The sequence below is a fragment of the Helobdella robusta genome (genome assembly GCF_000326865.2).
Source record: "Helobdella robusta unplaced genomic scaffold HELROscaffold_6, whole genome shotgun sequence".
NCBI lineage: Eukaryota > Metazoa > Annelida > Clitellata > Rhynchobdellida > Glossiphoniidae > Helobdella > Helobdella robusta.
In genome coordinates this window covers 2,633,303-2,655,622 of record NW_008705330.1, presented here as the reverse complement: position 1 = coordinate 2,655,622, position 22,320 = coordinate 2,633,303, and the positions used below count along the sequence as shown (strand labels likewise).

Genomic DNA, 22,320 nt, shown 5'->3' with positions numbered 1-22,320 from the left:
TAAAAAATTCCAAATTCTGGGTCCTCTGCAAATGATGTGTTGATGTAAAATTTTCGTTTTTAATTTGTTGGAACAGATGAAATTGATGCGCCTTTGATTCTTCGTTCGTTTATAATAACCGTCAAAAATCGGAGGTAGTTTACCAGTCAATTGTTTGTCGATGAATTTTGCCGCGTGATATATACTCATTTGATCGAAAGTCAGATTGCTTGTCGTGGCGAATAGTGGTTGTGAATGGGATTGAGCTTTGGAAAGTGTGATTGTTCGCATCGCTCTCTTTATGATTATTCTTATTGGATTTGTTGCAGTTGGATAGGCGCTTGTACAGACTGTATTGCAGTATGAGATATATGGAGTACAGATGGCTTTATATAGCATGTTAAGAATTCTTTTAGGCAAGAAAAATTTTATTTTATTTAATAGACCAATTGATCTTGCTAGTTTTGTGCAAACATATCGAACATGTTGTTGAAACGATAATTTTTGATCCAATATTACTCCTAAAAATTTAACAGTTTTGCTTTCGAGAATATCCGAATTATTTATTACGATCTTATATGGCTCCTTGTAGTTTAAATATTGGACTGGGCCAAAAATAATCATTTGTGTTTTTCTGCTATTCAATGTCAACACATTACATTCAAACCATGAGGCGACCTTTTTAATTTCACTATTAGTCTTCAAGATGAGTTCATCGATGTTTTTGCCTGTATTGAATAGATTAGTGTCATCTGCGAAGCAAATGTAATCAAAGAATGTTGAAACTTTCGGGAGATCGTTGATGAAGACAATGAATAGCAATGGTCCCAAAATGCTGCCCTGAGGTACTCCAATTTGGTTTAATTTTTCGCTCGAGCATGTACCTTGCCAGCTAACAAATTGACTTCTCTCCGATAAGTAACTTTTGAACCATTTCAGTTGCGAGCCACGTATTCCATAATGGTCTAGTTTCGCCAGCAAGATGTTGTGGTTGATGCAATCAAATGCCTTCAAGAGATCAAGGCACGTGCCTACGATGTATTTTTTGTCTTCTGCTGCGATCCCTATTTTTCTGATCAATTCTATTATTGCCAGCTCAGTCGAGTACTTCTCTCGAAATCCATATTGTGAATCGTTAATTATGGAATTTTTTTTGAAGAAGATATTTAGTCTTTTGTACATTATTTTTTCTATTATTTTCGAAAAATTTGGTAAAAGAGCAACGGGTCGAAAATTAGTTAAATCATTGCATCCCTCATCCTTTTTAATCGGTACAATTTTTGAGACTTTGAAACATCGTGGGAATGTGCCGGAGTTGAAAGAAAGGTTAATTAGGAATTCCAAAATGTGAGCTGTTGAATGTATGATAGATTTTATTATTTTCATAGGAATGCCATCCCATCCACTGGTTGTTTTTGGTTTGAGAAGTCTAGTTGTTGCAATTATTTCATCGCTTGAGGTCGACAGACAGAAAAACGAGTTTTGAAGTTTATTAGTGAGGTGATTTTTCCAGAGTGTTGAATTTTTGAAAGATGAACTTAGTTTTATAGCTATACCGATGAAATAATCGTTTAAGGTGTCCGTAGGAGAACGAACAATTTCACTGTTTGATGTGACGGTATTGGTGATTTTATTTGTGCTGATAATGTTCTTAATAATCGACTACGTTCTTCTGTTATCTTTTATGTTCTTTACTATGATGTCGCTATAATATTGTTTTTTCAGTTTATTTTTAAATTTGATGCAAGATTGTCTAATTGACTTTAATTCAATTAGATTTTGAATATTCAGATTTTTTAGATATTTTGTATACAGTTTGGTTTTTCTATTTAACATTATTTTAAGATCATCGGTTATCCAAGGTTTATCACGTGATATTTTTTAAATTTTTCTTACTGATGAAATACGACAGCATTCGTTGAAGTTCTTTACAAAAATCTCTATGAATCGTTGAAACCCGACACTTACATCCTCACAATTTAAAACGTTTGACCAGTCCATGTTTATTAAATATTCGTTCAGTCTGTTGATTCGTTCACTTATAAACGAATATAATTTCTCCTTCAGAAAATGGTTCTTGATTCTGTTAGACTTCATATTTACAATTATAAAAATTGGTAGGTGGTCCGAAAGATCACATACCTGTGTACCACATAATTCTACTGCATTTGGTTCGCTCGTGAAAATGTTATCAATCACTGAATTTTTATTTAAACTTATTCTTGTTGGGGTTGTTATTAAAGTTGATAGGTTGTATGATGTTAATAATTGTTGAAGTTGGAATTTGCTGGCATTTGAATCAGCATCAAGTAAATTGATGTTCATGTCACCGATCAGATAAACTAATTTGTTCTCTAGACTTATGATTTGTAGTACCTGTTCGATTTGTTGAAGATACATATTTGCGTCATAGGTAGGAGGCCGATATGTTATTACAATTATTGCATTTTTATTGGAACAATCGTTTGTTATTTCTATGCTGAATAATTCTATGCTGTTAATGCTATTGATGTCGTCTCTTGTTTTATACGTAATATCGTTATCAATATACAAACCGATTCCACCACCGTGCTTACCAGACCGATTTTTACCAACAAAATCATAACCAGTAATATTTATTAACTTGATATTGTCATCATTCAGCCACGTTTCACTTATACCAATAATGTTATATTTAAAAGAAAAGTTGTTTAAATAGTCGAGTAAGTCTTCTGATTTGTGAACTAAACTTTTAACTTTTAAACTTTTAATGTTTAAATGCATTAGTTTGAAAAACAAATTGTCGTTAATTCCGTTGTCGCTGATGGAGTTATACAAAACATTTATTTGATTTATATCGTCATATAGTCTGCAGGTTTTATCTACGACATTGCTGCGAGTGTCGTTAACAGTATTTAACGAATTTTTGTCAGCCATGTTTGTTCGCTGTATCGGAGTTTTTGTCGGTGTTTTTCCCGAAACGCCATTCGCGTACAATGATGGGTTTTAACATAATTTCCGGGTCCTTCATCTTCGGTCCATAGCAACTTTCGACACATACACGAAACATCATTGATTCTTCCTCATCCTTGTTTACTGGATCGCTTATATCCTGATTAGAACGTTTTGTCACCGGAAAACAAGAGATGACGTTTATACCACTTGTTTTAAGAAAATCTATAACATCATTTCTGTGACATCTTTTTACGTTGCTCATCAAGAAAACGGTCTTTTTTATAAGGTTTTTTTCGGCCTGAAGTTTGCAGTTGTCGATTACTTTGATGTCAATAATTTTTTTAATTGGTTTTGGAATGGATGCGTTAACATTGCCTGTGTTAGTGGTGGTACCACTTGATTTCATTTCATTATTATCTTCAGATGAGTTGTTTAGTCTGGCTCTTTTTTTATTTCTGGAAATGTACTCTCTAAACCCATCATCCACTGGTGTTTTCTCGGCATCTGACCACAGGTTTCCAGGGTTGAAATTTTGATTATTTACGTCAATAATTAAATCGCTTGACTTCTCAAGTAACTTTGGCACTATACTTTTTTCAACTTCATTACAATGTGATGTTTTAGTGCCAGATATTAATAAATTCGATGAAACTTTGTCAGCGTAGCTACAATGATGCATTTTGCTACTTCGTCCTAAGGGATTCGAGTTTGAAAGCAGTTTGTTGTGGTGATTATAATATGTCGTTTTATCGTAGTTCAGCGCTATATTATTAACGGTGTTTTTTACCGCGCAAATTTCCTTGTTGTGCACCTCTAAGGTATTAAGCACGTGCTGCTGTTGGCTGTGCAATATGTCGGTAATTTCTCGCTTTAAACTTTCAAAATTTAATTTAATCAAACTTTCCATATCTGGAATTTTTTCCAGGTCACTACTGACAAAAATCGGACATTTGTCCATCAAATCTGATAATTTTAGATGTTTTAAAATAGCAATGCAATCTTGTAACCTTTCTTTTTTAGTCGTTCCACGAGGTATGATTTTGTCGAGTTTTTCACTTTTATTGACTTCCATTTCATTTTTTAATATGTTTAAAGCTCCAACAATGTCGTCATTTGTTTAAAATTCCGAAACATTATTAACAAAGTTTTCATCATCAAATAAACCGAACTTATTTTTCAAAAAATACAGGACTTCATTAATTACAACCGACCTGGTCACCATATTAAACATACCATCCGTAATAATACATACAATACATACATACATACATACATACATACATACATACATACATACATACATACATACATACATACATACATACATACATACATACATACATACTTACACACATGCATGCATACATACATGCATATATTTTTCATACATACATACACACACATGTTTGTGTGTGTGTTTGTGTGTGGTGTGTGCATGTGTGTGTGTTCGTGTGTGTGCGTGCGTGTGTGTGTGTGCGTGTGTGCGTGCCTGTGTGTATAATACACCTGTTTGTGTATAACGTTACTATATGAGGCCGTTGTTAAGTATCTGGATTATGAAGAGAGTCTGTCATTAAACGTCATGATTATGGAGATGATGATATAGATGATGATGATGATGATTATAGTGATGGTGTTTATGGTGATGGGGATGGTGTTCATGATGATGATGATAATCTAGATGATGGTGTTTTTGATGATGATGATCTAAATGATGATGTTTATGGGGATGGTGTTTATGGGGTTGCTGTTTATGATGATGATGTTCATGGTGATGGTGTTTTTGAATATAGTGTGTACGGTGATAGCGATGATGATGTTTACGATGATGATTCTTATGATTAAGATGATGATGTTTGATGAACGGTGTAATTAATAATGTCCATGATGATGGTGATATTGATGACGACACTTCGGATGATGATGATGGTGATGGTGGTGGTAGTGTTGTTGTCGTTGTTGTTGCTGCTGCTGCTGTTTTTGTTACAAAAATCTGCAGACCGTTGCAATAACGGGCAGAGAAGATAATATGAACGGTAAATGTTTGCAGCAGAGGCACCGATGGAAGGAGGGTTGCATTGGAAGTAATTCGGTGAATGAAATGACTGGAGCAAGCAAAGACAATTAATAACGTAAGTGAACATCAGGTGCCTCCAACCAGCCAACTTCCTGACATTCCACCGTTAATTAACTGATTAAGTTGACACCCACATTCAAACACACCAACACACACCACAAACACACACACATACACACAAACATACCAACACACACGCACAAACACACACACACACAAACTTACCAACACACATGCACACAGAATATAAATGCAGACACTAAGCAAAAACATACATACAAACAAATAAAACACACACAAACAAATTAAACACACACAAACAAATAAACATATAAACAATCAATTGAAAACATACGAACGTGCACACACACACATACACGCACATATACAAACACACATAAACAAACGCAACATGAACACATGTTCACCGGTGCACATATACAAACATGAAAACATTCACACATAAACTAACGTACACAAAAAATCCGCATTCGTACTACAACTTCACCCAAACACTCAAACATACACACAACTGTACACACACACACACCTATACACACAGACAAACACACATTTACACACACACACACACAGATACACACACTTACATTATAAACATGGAGGTTTAGATATGCATGGATTGTCTCGTTTGATACACATGCAATTATTCAAGCGATTGTTGTGGCTCAGTAACAGTAGTAGTAGTAGTAGTAGTAGTAGTAGTGGTAGTAGTAGTAGTAGTATTAGTAGTAGTGGTAGTAGTAGTGGTAGTAGTAGTAGTAGTAGTAGTGGTAGTAGTAGTGGTGGTAGTAGTAGTAGTACTATTATTATTATTAGTAGTAGTAGTAGTAATAGTATTATTATTATTAGTAGTAGTAGTGGTAGTAGTAGTGGTAGTAGTAGTAGTAGTATTATTAGTAGTAGTAGTATTATTAGTAGTGGTAGTAGTAGTGGTAGTAGTAGTGGTAGTAGTAGTATTATTATTATTATTATTAGTAGTAGTAGTAGTAGTATTAGTAGTAGTAGTGGTAAGTGCATTGGTTGTAGTAGTGGTAATAGTAGATGTCGTTTTTGCTGTTGTAGTAGCGGTAGTAGTAGTAGTATTATTTTTATTATTAGTAGTAGTAGTATTATTATTATTATTATTATTAGTAGTAGTAGTGGTAGTAGTAGAGGTAGTAGTAGTAGTAGTAGTAGTGGTAGTAGTAGTAGTAGTATTATTATTATTAGTAGTAGTAGTAGTAGTAGTAGTAGTAGTAGTAGTGGTAGTAGTAGTAGTAGTAGTGGTAGTAGTAGTATTATTATTATTATTAGTAGTAGTAGTAGTAGTAGTATTATTAGTAGTAGTAGTAGTGTTAGTAGTAGTGGTAGTAGTAGTAGTAGTAGAAGTAGTAGTGGTAGTAGTAGTAGTAGTAGTAGTGGTAGTAGTAGTGGTAGTAGTAGAAGTAGTAGTAGTAGTAGTAGTAGTATTATTATTAGTAGTAGTAGTGGTAGTAGTAGTAGTAGTGGTAGTAGTAGTAGTAGTAGTAGTAGTAGTATTATTAGTAGTAGTGGTAGTAGTAGTGGTAAGTGCATTGGTTGTAGTAGTGGTAATAGTAGTTGTCGTTTTTGCTGTTGTAGTAGCGGTAGTAGTAGTGGCAGTATTATAAATAGCAGTGAGAGCGCCAGCATTATAAAATAATCCTCGCCAAATTCTAATGCACCACAGTCATGCGATGTTTTCAGAAAATCACGATTAAGTTTCTTTGGTCCAACTCCCACGTGATCTGCTGAAGGGGAACTGAAGAAATTGATGAAGATGATGATGAAGATGATGATGATGATGGAAATGATGATGATGATGATGATGATGGAGATGATGATGATGATGGAGATGATAGTGATGATGGAGATGATGATGATGGAGATGATGATGGTGATGATGATGGTGATGATGGTGGTGATAACAATATAAAATAATAACGTAAATAATATTAATACTAATAATAATAATTATAACTAAATAATAAAAATATTGGTGGTGATAATGATGACGATGAAAATGTTACAATGAAGAAGAGAAGTTGATACCGATAATACTACCACTACTGATAATAATAACAACAACAACAATAACTACAATAACTACAACAACTACAACAATAACAACAACAATAATAATAACAACAACAACTACAAAAATAACAATAATGAAAACATCTTACATTTGAAAAAAACCGACATTCTCAACAGATAATGAAAAGAAGTTCAATCCATTATTAAGGAAAGAGAAAATTGTTAATGATTTAATTGACGTCATTATGAAGACTGGCAAAATGTTTATTTAGCATCTCCATGAGAAAGATTTAGTCACAAATTGTTCCTTGACCAATCTTTTGCTGGTGTCCTTTATAAAGGACAATTATTTAATTGTAAAACATAAAATTATTATTTATTAGTTCTGACTTTGACCATAATTTGTCAAACGATTGAATCATAGCGTTCCTCATAAATTTATTGGGTGTATCATCTGGCAATGGTTGCAGCTTAAAGCATTTCATCAGTTCTTTGAGATCGGAGACGAAGCCAAGCGTAGATGCAAAAGGAATAAATTTCAGCAATGAAATCTTCATATTTCTTGAGTAATTTGGCATATAACTCTTTGTATTTGTTAAGTCTGTATTGGTTGCTTTTTAAAAGGTCAGCCTCGGGGCAAATTGTGAGGTCCAATACGTTTTTATTTTCTATATTAACTATTTTTCATCACCACAATTGTCATCGTCACCGTCATCATCACCTTAATCCTCATCATCGTCATCATCATCATCGTCGTCATCATTTCCACAGATGACATGTTGATTGCCTGATATCATTATCATTTGTTTACATGCATTATCTGCATGCATGTTCATTGAACCGCATCGCCAGGTCTTATCTTCCTTCATTTACTCACTCACTCATTCACCTCATCAGCTTCATCTTTTCTTCAGCACATTCATTTTTATTTCTATTCGTCATCGTCGTCGTCATCATCAAATCGCTACCATCATCATCATCATCAACAACAACATTATCATCATCCTTACCATCACATCATCATCATCACATCAACATTATCATTCTCGTCGTCATCATCCTCGTCGTCATCATCATCTTCATCTTCACCATCATCACATCATCCTCGTCGTCATCATCATCTTCATCTTCACCATCATCACATCATCCTCATCATCATCATCATTATCATCTTCACCATCATCACATCATCCTCATCATCATCATCATTATCATCTTCACCATCATCACATCATCTTTACCATCATCACATCATCCTCACCATCATTACATCATCATCCTCATCATCACATCATCATCATCGCCGTAGTCATTTCACTTTCATCATCATAACCTTAATTTTAGCCATTGCTATCAATTTTATTGACAATTCGTTACCGTCACTACCCTCACAGTCATCATCATCATCGTCGTCGTCATCGTCATCATCACAAAGATGATGATGATTTGAAATCCTGCATTTGAAATTGTTTAACTTTTAGTTTTCATTTTAAAAAGCAGGCCATTTTATATTATGTTAAAAAGTGTAGGAATTTTATACATAAGCATACAAAGATTTTTGGACCTCGTTCATCAAAAGACTGATCACTTTCCAGAAAAAAAAACTCTTCTCTGCAATATTTCCATCCACCTGGTTCTTTCTGCCAAAAGAACAAACTGCTCGGTGAAGAGGCGCACAAACTCTTGCGTGCAAATTTTCATTCGGATGTCCGTAGCAACCCCACACTGGACGATCTCCTCGGCCACCTCTCTCATCTCGCTTTTATTTGTTCTTATTCAACAATCATCAGAATAAAATATCAAATTAACAATTAAATAACGAAAAATGAGCGATGATCTCAAAACTCGGTGATCTCAAAACTCGATGATCTCAAACAAAGGAATGACAGAAGCGGAGAAATAACAAAGAAAAGATAAAAATGAATTCAAAGAGGAACAATCTACGAATAATATATCTTCAAAAAATTTTTTAAAATATATTATAAAAATTACATTCTTCGTTTCAATTTTTTCCATTTGGTTTTCGTTTCGATTTCTTCGCGTGTTCGTTCTCCATCCTTGAGACCATTTTCTATCCTATTTCTCGTTTTAGTTTTCATTAACAAAATTAACACTATGCGCAACACAATTATCTACAATGCTGCGCACACACGCATATACACACACACACACGCATACAGTCACATACACACACACGCACACACATACACACGCACGCACATGCACGGACGCATACACACACATCGTCTTGCCAGCAGACCAGCACACTCATAAGAACATGACAGTTATCGATATTGGAATATTGCGTGTCCTATGTGCATGAATAAAAAAATTATGATGGTGACGATGATGATGATGTTGACCACGATGATGGCGATGATGATGGTGAAGAAGACCATGATGACTACAATGATGATCCTGACGGTCAGCACAAAAACGTTAATAGCCACAAATGAACTCGAACATTATAAACTGATTTTTAACATGATCCCTGCTCACATAATCAAGAAATTAATTAATTAGTTCTTCATGCAGATTGAAAAATTTAAATCTGGAAACCATTATAATATCATAAACAATAAAGTACGTACAAACACACGCAACAAACACACTTCCACAACTTAAACACACACAAACACACACGTACACCCGTGCAAACACACTTACACAACTTAAACACATACAAACACACACGTACACACGTACAAACACACTCTCGCACACAGACACCCGATCATAACTGAATGACTGCGAAACAGTGATTTCAATGAGCCTTGCCAAAAATACAACACGTCCGATGAATAATTAATGTGTTGTACAAGCACAAACACATTTTGTCTGCCATGCACGTGCATGCACGCAAACGCATGCGATATCTCACCTGCAGAAATACTCTCACACATACCAACCCTTTAGTATTATACATATCGCATGTACATGGCGCGGATTTGCTTGGGAATAAACTATGCGGATAAAAGTTTGTCCAATTGCAACACCTTCAGAAAATTTCCAATTCTTAAAAAATTATTTCAACTTTTACTTTAAAATTTTAAACAAAATAATAAAGTCGAAAGTCTTTTAAAATCAGCCGATGTACAAATGAAGCAGAACCCCAATGGAGAACCAGCCATCAATGTGCAGCGGAATGAAGCCGGCGCAAAAGTTTGGGAATGGAGCAATAAAAGAAAATTCTCAAATATGTCATTGTGGCACATCCTGACACTACCAAGTGCCAGCTCAACCGCCGTAAAATATAAACACACAAGAAACATACAAATAAGCAAAAAATGTGAATATTTTGTTTATTTACATTTCATGTTTCGAGAAAAGCTTATCGTTTTTAGCTGTCTAAAAAGCAATGTTTTTTTTGTTTTTGCTGATCGCAAGGATGCACACTTCTAAGCAGGCAAATTTCATAACAACACAACTAATATTCCACCATCTGCCTGTTTGAACGAAATAAAATATTTTCACGATTTTATTGCAATGCAGGCAGTCTCGTGACTGTTGGCTGGGAAAGAAATGAACTTAATATATTATATTGAAACCAGGAGAGATAGAAATGTTGAATAGAAATAAACTTAAAAGTGGAAGATGTTGAAAGCATCAGAGTGCAGTGGAGCACCTCGATAGTTAGAAACATCAAACAGTGTCGCCAACACAACTACGGGCCTTGAGAAATTTCGTGCCAATCATCCCATGCAGTTGCAGTCTCCCATTTTGAAATAACTTTTACTGTAATTCAATGTAAGGATAGAGATAAACTAAAGATGTGTCATAAAATATCAGAAAATGTTTTCCTTCGTTTTAAAATTAATTAATTAAAAATTCAAACACAAATTTCAAGCGCAAATTAGTAGACCCCCATCTTTTTTTCTAATTTAACACTCAAATATTATTTGTTTAACAAATAAATTTTCTAACTTAATCTACAAAAATATTTAAATTTACCAGGAATAACTCGTTTAACAGTTCAAATTGTGGTTACTAAGAGGGTCTGATGTTAAGAATAAGCTATTAAATTTAATTTAAATTAAATCCGAACGACTTCCGATTCCGACATGCAAACGTTCACGCAAACGTTTCTTTTCAGCGTAACCACCTGCACCATCGATGAACTTTTTTTTCCTTCTAAAAAGTAAATTTTTTAAAAATTGTGTATTTATTGTGGATCAGTTAATTGGTCTTCAGTTGAATGTTTGAATCTTCCAGCCGTACATCTTTTTATGTTGAACGCTTAACCTCTACTTTTCTTTTTTAAATAATAAAATTAGTGATAATCTAATCTTGCATCCTGGCGAATTAAATTTAAATAATAAACATCAAGTTTATGAACGATGTATACTGATATAGCGATATGTGATACCGATATATATATATATATATGCAGTGGTGGATCTAGGGGGGGCCGAGGGGGCGTTGGCAAAATTGTTTCCCCCTCCCATTAAAATGTTGGTTCCATTTTAGCACAGAAAATGTTTTGAATGAAATTTGTGAAAATTCCCCTACCCCTCTCAGTCATCGACTTTTTTTTAGAAAACTTTTCTCCCTCCCGGTCGTCAAATATTTGTCAATATTGTCCCCCCCCCATGTCAAAGTTGTCTAGATTCGCCACTATATGTATGTAAACCGATATACCTTCTCTTCAGTTATGCAAATTTATCTCCTGTTGCAACGCCGGCGATTGTAATTAATTTTCCGCTAATAATACTCAAAAGTTTGTGTTCTGAAAACAAAAGTGATGGTTAAATCAAAAATTTCAGATTAAAAATGGCCGAAGTCAAATATCGGCCGAATATAAATTCTCAACCATTCACTCGAACTTTCACCACATTAATAAAATTTCAAAAAACGTGGAGAACCGGGGTATCGATCCCCGTACCTCTCACATGCTAAGCGAGCGCTCTACCATCTGAGCTAGTTCCCCGTCAAAGCAGAGCTGTTTACAAAGGTTACAATTTTTATTGACATTGCCAACTGAATAAAATACACAAAATTAGCTAACATTTGTATCGTTTATCATTCTGCCTTTAATGCATAAAAAATGTGTTGTTGATTGTGGTGATGATGATGCTGTTGTTGTTTTTGATGGTGATTTTTCAGAGATTTTTTTCATTGGATTACATTTTATTATTAAAAACAATTATAAATTAAAATATAATTAAACTATTAAAATATATTAATTTATATATTAATAATTTAAAAATATTCATGATATGTTAGACAGTTTAGCACGCTCGAGAAAAACTAATAAAATGATATTATGATGAAGATGGCAGCATCAAATTCAGGAGAACATCATTGAAAGTATCGACACCTAGCGAATATACGCATTTACAATACATCTTAAATACGAAGTTATCGAATTACGCAACAAATATTTGACGAAAGTCGATGATCGGGGAATAAAATTTTCAACAAAAACATGAACTTGATGACCAAGGGTGGATTTCCAAAAAAAGATGCCAACTGTGGGGGGGAAGATTTTCCTAAAAAAGGCGATGACCGAGTTGGGAGAGAAATTTATACAAAACTTGGTGACCGGAGGGGGTATTTTCATTTAATTTTTTTAGAAAATTTTTATGTGCTCACGAAGGGCCAACATTTACTGCTGATGGGCTTATAATGGCAATTTTACCTTCAGAGACACTACTTTTCACGTTAAAGCAAAGACTTTTACCATCCTTTAACACAAATAATGCTTAGGCTTACGTTACTCCACCGACCCCGCTAGATCCACAACTGGCAGGGAATGTTCATTTATGACGAATCCGAAAGAAATCAGTTTGAATACTCAGAGGATTGAACTGCGATTAAATTCTTTGTTGAGCAAATAACCATATAAATAAACATTTTATATTTTCGGGCAGAGCTGCCTGTACATCTCTGTCACCCAATTTTATCCTAGTCTTAGAAATTACCATCATTTCTGACGTAACCGTGCGAAATGCACCCTCTATATTCTGCAAAAAAACACAGTTTTTTTTAAATTGGCCCAAAATTGACATCAGTTGCAATAAATATTGACTTGGAAGATCTTCAGAAATTTTGCCGCTGTTATAAATCTCATTCTAAGGTTTTGTCACTTTTTCAATGCCAAATTCATCAAGGCATTTAATTTCTTCAACAACTATCTCATCTGGACCTGGCGCTTTATCTTTGGTTCTTCTACGTCTTTTTTAATAGGAGGCTTTTCGCCACGGTTATCATCAAAAAGATCATTAATGTATTTAGTCCATCTTTCAAGTACTTTTTCTTTCTTTTAGATTACTTCACCAGATTTAGCTTTTATGCATCCAAAAACGGTACAAGTCCTTCTTCCAGTGATTTCTTTGATGTTTTTATAAACTGCATTTCTATTACTGTTTTTGATCTTTTCACTAATTTTGCACTTGTCATTTAACCATTTCTCCTTTGCCTTTTTTGTAACTATCAGGATTGCAACCTTTAACTTTCCTTCGTTCATTCATCAGATATACGATGTCATCTGTTATCCATTTCTTCTTTGTTCCTTCACAGCCTATAACTTCTTTTGCTGATTCTGCGAGGGCATCTCTAAATATTTCACTATTAGATTTATATACACCTACGTCTTCCGTTTATAACTGAAAACGATTCCGTACTGCAACGTTATACTTGATCTTAATCTCATTATTATGTGACAGATTGACAAAATATGACAAAATTCAAACGTTTTGGGGCCACTTCTCTTATTATTTTTTTTAACTTTATCCTGATTTTACAAACAGCTACATTATGATCACTGCCACAATCAGGGTAACATTTGCATTTTTAAACAATATTTCGAATCATTAGGATCAACCACGTCATGTGTTTTTTCTGTGCCATCTTTTGCATTTAAGTCACCCATTATAATAACAATTTCTTGAGATTGACATGTTTTTAGAGCATCATCAAGATCACTCTAAGAAGCATCAAGGTTTACTTCACGGCTTTCAGACGTTGGCGCAATAAATTTGAATAACAGCTAGGTTGAAAGGTTTTGTAGGTATTTCGACCAACAAAACTCTATCTGACACCATCAAGAAACCTTCTAAATTTTTAGACATTTCTTTGTTCAATAGTACACCTACTCCTCTTTTGTGCGAATTACCTCCAGAGTAGATAAATTTGCCACAAACATGTACAAATGTTCAAATACTTAGCGATATTGGAAAGTCACGCAATGAGGTAAATTCTCAAATGCGGTCATTGAATAACATCATTGCATCATTATAGATATGTATATCCATGAGGTTATCCAATCCTCTTCAAAAAATATTTTCAAGTTACTTTTTTGTAATTCGCATTTTACCATAAAAATCAGCAACGAACAAGCACACAGCTGACCTAAGGACATTTTTTCTGCTTACCTCGCTAAGTAAATATCGTTTGGGCAGCGTAAAGTTTAAAATTAATTCATTAAATATTGAATTAATCCGTCTAATATTTTTACAAATATGCTTGGTCAGTAAATTTCATCAGTTTTTCCGCTGTTTAAAGGGACTTATGTACCCTACAGTGTCATATTTCGCTTTTCACTTGCAGGTTATTTTTTATTTATTTTTAAAATAATTTTTAGTTAAACTTTATTTTATTTATTTCAATTAATAATTGATATTAATAATTATGATTTTATATGATACATTCAAATAGTTACCTTATGATATAAGGCTTATATTTTCAAATTAGCAGTTTTTTTGATTTTGATTTGTTTTTTTATTAATATAATTAATTAATTTAATATTTATTCTATTTTTCAAGTCCATGTCATGTATTATAGTCTAGATAGATATTACATAATAAGTAGGTAGAGAAAAAATTTGACACATATTTTTTTATATATGTGACATATTTTTTACATATATTTTAATTTTAGTGGTATCTATTTGGTTTTCAAAATTTAAATTAATTAATTTAATAAATTAGTTAACTATATAATATAATTTCTTTAATCTTTAATAAAAAAATTTAGTAATAATATAAATAGATAATAGATAAGATATGTAACTAAAACTAATTAACATATTAATAATATAATATATAAAGATATATTATATTTGTAATTTATTACATTATTATTATTATCTTAATTAATTTTAGTTATTCTTTACTTCACTTTATTTAGAGTTTATATTTGATTGTCCTTAGATTAGAGTTTTAGATTTCGACTAAAAGGGTTCTTTTTGAAAATTTTCAATTATCTCATTCCATTACAACACATTTTCAAATAACACAGACATTTTGGGGTATAAGTATCAGTTTTGTTTGGGGACCTGTTGGTGATGGATTCGGATTTGTTGAGTCACTGTCAGAAAGTCAAGTTACAGCTGCTTGATGCCTTGTTGAAAAAGGAAAAACAATTGTGGATTTCTGGGGCATACGATTCCAGCAATAATAATCTAGTTAGTTCTTGGAGATTTGTATTATTTTTTATTTCATTTATCTTGTTTATTTATTTTTGGCCTTGTAGAGATTTGTATAATAAAACCTTTAGCCCTTCATGACCGGGGTTTGTATTATCAATGAACTCAAAAACGTAGGTGAGCATAGCCTCTACTAGAGGCCTTCTAACTCAAGCATTATTTTTTCAATTGTTTGATGCGGTTTAGTCTTTGAGGCTTTTTCCACTGGCCTTATAAATTGTCTCTTAAGCCTAATTTTTTTTTCAACAGAATCCGGCTGACAAAAAAATTTGGTAAAAAACATTTGGCAGCTAAAATTTCATTTCTAATTCGGCGGCTTATGGCTAGCCATAAAATTTCTCAGCAGATTTTTGGCGCAAAGAAAAAGTGCAGCAAATTTGGCTTTTGGTGGCAGTTTATGAGTCTATAATAAATAGAACAATATGTAAATGGGTAAAATAATTTGAAATGGAAGTTGAAAAATAAAGAAAAATCACCTTTTTTAATAGAAGTAGCATGAAGCACTAAATGTTTTAGTACTGTTCTTAGCATTATTTATTTACATCAATTAGCATTCATTAAATTTTCATTGAGAAAAGGCATAAAAATGTGTCAATTTAAAGTCATAGTTATAATAAGAAGGATAACATGAGGCTGTTATGAGATTTGAGGTTGTTATTATTATTTATAATAAAAGTAAGTTTGGATGATAAAGCTGTGAGATGTTAGCTGTAGTAAATAAACATTTTTGACCATAAAAGTTTGTCATTTTTTAGCTTCTATTCTATTAAGAAATTGTTCATGACCTAAATAGTTGCATATGAAATTATTTTACTCTACATGGCCAGCAACATGGGATCAGCAGTGTGGACAGGCGTATTGTCGTCTGGTGGATGATGAGGACGAGTCGTTTGCTGAGGTTTTCAAGGGAGACTATGTTTCTTTCCATTGCAATATTTGATAAGTTCCTTAGATTGGTCAAGGTTGGTGATGATGAGGATGAAAAGAGTGATGAAGGCTTATTGTGCTGATCTAGGTGGTGACAATAAAATGTTAAGAATGATGATTAACATTATGGCAACTAGGGTAATAATAGTGGTGATGATAATGTAATAATCACAGTAAAAAAACAGGGAATGGTTAACATTAAATAGAAACAAAATAATGTTGTTAAAATTCAATAATAAAGATAATAGTATTAATAATATATTATGTAATAATAGTATTATAAGATCGTAAGTTTTTTTGACTTGGGCATGCATGATGCGATCAAATAGCAAATATTAATTTCAATTCAATAAACCAGCCTAGATGATGATGGAATGTTATCATTTACTTTGTGATGATGATGTACAGTAGAAATAATATTATTAATTGGAAACAACATTTTGCTAGTCACTCCATTAAACGCTGTCACTTGCATCCACGACCATGCAGGTTCAGCCAAAGTATCTGAAGTGTATAGGTTTGACTTGTTTATATCTGGCCTCCAAAGTCATTGAAGAAGATGATGTAAGATGATTTTTGAACACATTGTTTTTTATAATGCTCATGCTAGGCAATTCGCTCTGATTTATTTATTGGCTGTGATGTTCAGGTGGAGTTGTGCTCCAACATTCATGAAATAGAAATGTATCTTCCTATATACTTAGCCGAGAAGTATGTACCTCTCTCTACCAGTGTGGCGAGAAAAATATTTATTTATGTAATAATTAAATGTGATTATTACAGCACATGATCAAGAGTCATGTGGTGATGAAATATCTTGTCATATGCAGGTAATACCAAGTACGAGGGAGTTGATTAGATTGTCTGGTTGTACGTACTCCCCTAGAGAGGTGTGTCGCATGGAGCTCTGCATACTAGATAATCTTCAATGGAATGTTAATCTGGTTACATCCATTAATGTTCTTCATTTGGTTAGTTAGTTTGGTTAGTTGGTTGAGTGATTGATTAATTGACTGGTTGACTGATAGGCACCTCAGAAATCTGAATATTTTTTAAGAATAGTAGTTTTGTTAGCTGTTACTTTCGATTCACTAGAAGCTGGAGTGCCAATGAAAATATTTCACAAACTACATATATATGAATAAAGAAATCACCTAATATATGAGTTCAAATGTTTTTTGGACAATGTCAACGATTGATCTTTATCAGTTTTCACATTGATATTATTTTTCAAAAGCAAGAAAAAACAGGATACTATCTCAACATAATTGTTTTCAAGTGATAGTTAATATCAGACACCTCAAATTTTTTCATATCGCTAATATTATAAAAACTACTACATGTTCTTGTTTGGTGGATTTCTTACTTTATGATTTTTGCTGGTTTCCAACAAAATAATGAGTGAATGATGACTACCAGACTTAATAAAATATGTTACAAATATTTATTAATAGATGTTATTTATTTGTTTTATTCAATATATATTTCTGATGAGTGTTTTAGCAAAGGCATGCCTGCATTTAGTATTTATTATGGGTTCGATTTTATCAATGTTCATTGGCTAAATCGCATGGTTTGCAATATTTATCTCTATTTATTTTTTCATTTATGCGAGCAGCTTTACAGTCTCTTCCTAAGTCATTGCAAAGCTGACAGAATTTTTGAGAATCAGCAGCACATCCATTATCTTTACATCATGACGAAATTGTTGAAAGACAGCTTGCTGCATCACCAACTCCTTGTTTACCCACCATCAGTCCTTGCTCTCTCTGTGCTCACTCTGCAGTTGAGTGTTGTGTGGCCGTATTGGAAGGCTGCCAAAGATGAACTCATAAGTCTGATGAGGGTTAGTACTTGGTTGTTCTTGTTGTTAGTTCTGTTTTGTTAGTTGTTGTCTGCTGTTGATTGCTCATCGTTGTCGTTTTTTCACTTTTGGTTTTTGTTCACTATTTTTGTTGTTTGTTCACAGTTTGATTGTTGTTGTTGTCTTTTTTCAGAAACATAAAAGTTAATCTCGTGATTAAAAACAACTGCACCAGTAAGTCAGAATTGATAATGGATCATAGCCATCTAATATATTCGTTCAAATGTAATATTGGTGAGTGTGGGCACCATAATTCTGAATATATTGGCATGACGACAACCAAGCTATCGAGAAGACCCATGATGCACGTACAAACTAGCGCTATAAAAAATCACGTAAAAGGGAAACACAAAACTAAAATTACTAGACAAATCTTGGACCACAATGTTGAAATCTTACATTACAACCATTATAATTTACGACTAGCCGAATCAATATTCATAGAACGAAGACATCCAATAATAACTATTCAACAACGTGCAATTGGAATCCTTCCCACAAATAAATTTGGAAACAGAGGAATCATCCATAAGGATGATACATAAAAGTGTCATATTGCACAAAGTTGAAGATTGTAAAACTAATTAAGGGATCGTTAAACAAAGAATTAACTTTTTTTCATACGCAAAACCACTTACAATGTTACAGATATATTATCTATATATCTTTTATTATGTTCTTCATATCTTTATGCATTGATTTGAAGCAGCCATCTTCGCCACAAAGGCTGTTTATCCTTTTCACACGACGTACACATGTATTTATGTGCACGCGCAAGCACCGCATCATATACGCTGAGTATATGATAGTCATTGAGATGTTTGACTCATTTGAACCACTGATCCATCTCGCCGGCCAACATGTGACAACGGTTGAAGTATTCTCTCCACTGTAGCTTGATCTCATCTTGTTCAAGAACCATCTCATTTTTGTCATTTTTGATACATGAGGCACCAACTATGTTTTTTTCGTATGCTTTGCTTGTTTTGCTATACGATACAGAGATTTCATTGGTTCACCTTTGCTTTTAGTGAGCTACTCTCTGCACTGATCTGTCTGAGCCATCTTGCATAGTTGTTCTTCTCACGGAAATATTTATGGTCATCAACAGACTTTGATTTTTGCCATTGCTTGTATGCAGCTTTCTTTTCTTTCAGCTGTTGCATTTTGTACACTGTCATTCCACCACCATGTGTCCCGTTCATACTGACGTTTTGTATCTATTTTCCCACAAACTGTAGTTGCAGCGTTTATCAAAACGGTTTTGTATGTACTCCAATCTGTACTGGTTTGCGATTGGTGGTCTAACTGTGTGGCGACAATCTGTTGAAATTTTTCTTGATAAATATTGTTTTTCAGCTTCCACGTTTTGATTCTCCGAGGCATTTGTTTAGACTTATGTTTTGACAGTTCGACAACCAGGTCTGCCACAAGGTGTTTATGTTGGGCGACACGTGATTCTCCAGGTATAACTTTGACATTTTTGAATAACCTTCGGTTTTGTTGCTTGACAGTGAAGAAATCAATTTGCGTGGCTGATGGTCCACTTTTGTATGTTATGAGATGTTCCAACCTCTTTCTAAAATATGTGTTCAGTAAACAAAACCCGTGACTTTCAGCAAACTCAAGGATGCGGTTGCCATCTTCATTCCGTTTTCCATAGCCAAAACCGCCATGTACGTTGTCAAAACCATCTGTTTTCTCTCCAACGTGGTCATTGAGATCGCCTCCAATCAGGATTGTTTCAGATTTTGGTATTGTTGTGATGGTGTCAGAGAACGCAGCCCAAAAGTCATTTTTCATCTCTTCTGATTGGAAAAATTTAAAATTAAGGAAATATTAATATTAATAAGTTATTTATTTGATATTTAACCGATTAATAAAAGATCTTTAATAAGTACACGTTGGGTATATTTGTTAACATAATTCAATATTATGAAATTACTAACCACCTGATTATCCTTGATTGACAGATGGATGAAAAGCAAGTGAACGACTGCTGTCAAACCGTCATCTCCCTCATGTCAGATATCCTGCATTCCTCTGTCAAGTCAACTCGACGTCCCAGGTCTGCCAGAAAATTGCTGAAACGAAAAAGTGAGGATGACGAAGATCTGACAGAGGGAATCAAGAAGTTGTACACTGAAGATGATGACTACGACAAAGCTGGTGGTGGCAAAACTAGCTTCCAATTTACTTCTGGTAATGCTTTGATGTTATCAAACCCTTCGTCGATTTCATCATCTTCATTTTCCGGGATTGTTGCTGCTAAGGTTAAGTGTGGATGTGAAGTCAGTTGGTTTGATCCTAGACATTTCAGCATGAAATCTGGAAAAGCTACTTAATTGCTGGCATGCCCATGTGCTGCTTCTATGTGGAATGATGATGAAGAAAGAAAAAGTTGTTAGGCTTGCACTTACTTGTCTTGTTCTTTGTGGTCCTTGAAAGTTGTTTGGGGTTATTTTACATTATCTAGAGTGTGTTGGGGGTGGATATATCAGAGGCGCTGAATAGCCAATATGTCAACAAAAATATCAAAGTTTCATCTTTAATGATTTAATATTTTGCAGATTTAATGCAAAACTCAAATAATTGTTATAATTTTGTTATCAAGTCTCAAAAAGTCAGTCAGTTGTTTATTAACTCCCTTCCTTGCACATGTTTATTTTTGCAAATTTGTTGAAAATTATATTGTTGATATATTTTTTAATAGCGATTTGTACGTGGTGTTGATCATGATTATGGTATGGCAAGTTGGTATTTAGATAGTCATGTAGAGTGCTAAAAATGTATTTTATACAAATGTTTGTGTGCATGTGTGCATAGGAACATATCTTATATCGTCGTAAGTACAAAAAAAACATTAAAAATAATATAAATAACCAAATAAGAAAAGATTTGTTGTATTTTGTTTTTGTTATATTCTGTATTTTCAAGTTGTATATAAGGCTATTTTTTTCAATATTGTTCAATTTTATTGTTGTCTTATTGGTTGCATAATGAAAAACAATTTTATAACAAAAAAAGTTGAAACATTTTTGTTAGAATTCATAAATTGTATGTAAAACGTTCAAAAAAAATTATAAAAAAATTAATAAACTACGGATTAAAAAAAATTTTTTTATGAGAATATTTCCATCGTTAAATGGTGTTTTTCGAGCTTTGTTGTTTTCAATTATTTTGTTAAATATTAGCTGATATCTACTATATTTTCGATTATTGGTTTTAATTGAACAACTGGCGGAAACAGTTTCGTCATTTTCTTTCTCCTGTTTCTTTCAATGATGCTGTCATAGTTAACTGTGCACACATGTAATATTACAGGCGTATGTATATATATACTATATTTGGCTAACTGGTGAATGCTTGTTAACGTTTTTTTGTGAAAAGTGAAATGATGTTCAAGAAGTTACTGTCATGCAATAAAAGCGTCTGCAACAAAACTAGTTCGTTTTTGTAAAAGATAGCATCGCTTTGGTGTGTTCTTGTAAACAATTTAAATTAAAACCGTCGACACTGCTGGTTGTGCATGTGCATTCATGGCGTGTGGTGGAGAACGTGAGTAGTAACATCGGATAATTTATGAGGTTTTGAGGCTTACTGGGACTGATGCAAATGTTAACAAGCAACTGTGATGTGATCTTATTTTATAAGTTTGAAATGAAGTTCTGTAAATAGGAGTAAATGGGTGTTCAGTTTAGAAGATGTGCGAGAATGAAGTAGGTGGCATCAATATCGAGCTCCACAGCTATGGAAATGAAAGATTCAGAAGAACAACTTTGTCCTGATTGAAAGGAATTTGGAATTAAAAAGCGTAGCCAAAATTTTATTTCAGCTAGAATGGATTTAAACACGGCATAAGACGCTAAATTAAAATAGTTTGTGACTTAGTAATATATATATATTATCGCTCGTCGGTAGCACGTGCAGGCCGTATTTTAATTTGCTCCGTATTTTTTCATAATTTCATAGTGAGTATTTTGTTTAAATTTAATTCCATTTGATAGAGAAAATTCTGACGGATTCAGTGATATAATTTGTTTGCGTTAATTGCTGTA

General features: G+C 33.4%; 2 protein-coding genes across 2 annotated transcripts; one reads left to right on the top strand and one right to left on the bottom strand.

Moving 5' to 3' along the window:
• Nucleotides 1–2,887: 2,887 nt before the first annotated feature.
• HELRODRAFT_164217 (hypothetical protein) lies at nucleotides 2,888–3,985 on the bottom strand (the record flags this gene model as incomplete). The annotated part of the gene is made up of 1 exon (XM_009029214.1): nucleotides 2,888–3,985. One exon carries the CDS (start codon nucleotides 3,983–3,985, stop codon nucleotides 2,888–2,890), a length of 1,098 nt encoding a protein of 365 aa, XP_009027462.1.
• Nucleotides 3,986–14,451: 10,466 nt separating this feature from the next.
• On the top strand, nucleotides 14,452–21,665 carry HELRODRAFT_189386 (hypothetical protein). Its single transcript, XM_009029213.1, has 7 exons — nucleotides 14,452–14,593; nucleotides 15,285–15,450; nucleotides 16,293–16,433; nucleotides 16,888–16,962; nucleotides 17,229–17,369; nucleotides 18,017–18,244; nucleotides 20,236–21,665. Exons 2-7 carry the CDS (start codon nucleotides 15,331–15,333, stop codon nucleotides 20,605–20,607), a joined length of 1,077 nt encoding a protein of 358 aa, XP_009027461.1. The 5' UTR covers nucleotides 14,452–14,593; nucleotides 15,285–15,330; the 3' UTR covers nucleotides 20,608–21,665.
• Nucleotides 21,666–22,320: the final 655 nt, after the last annotated feature.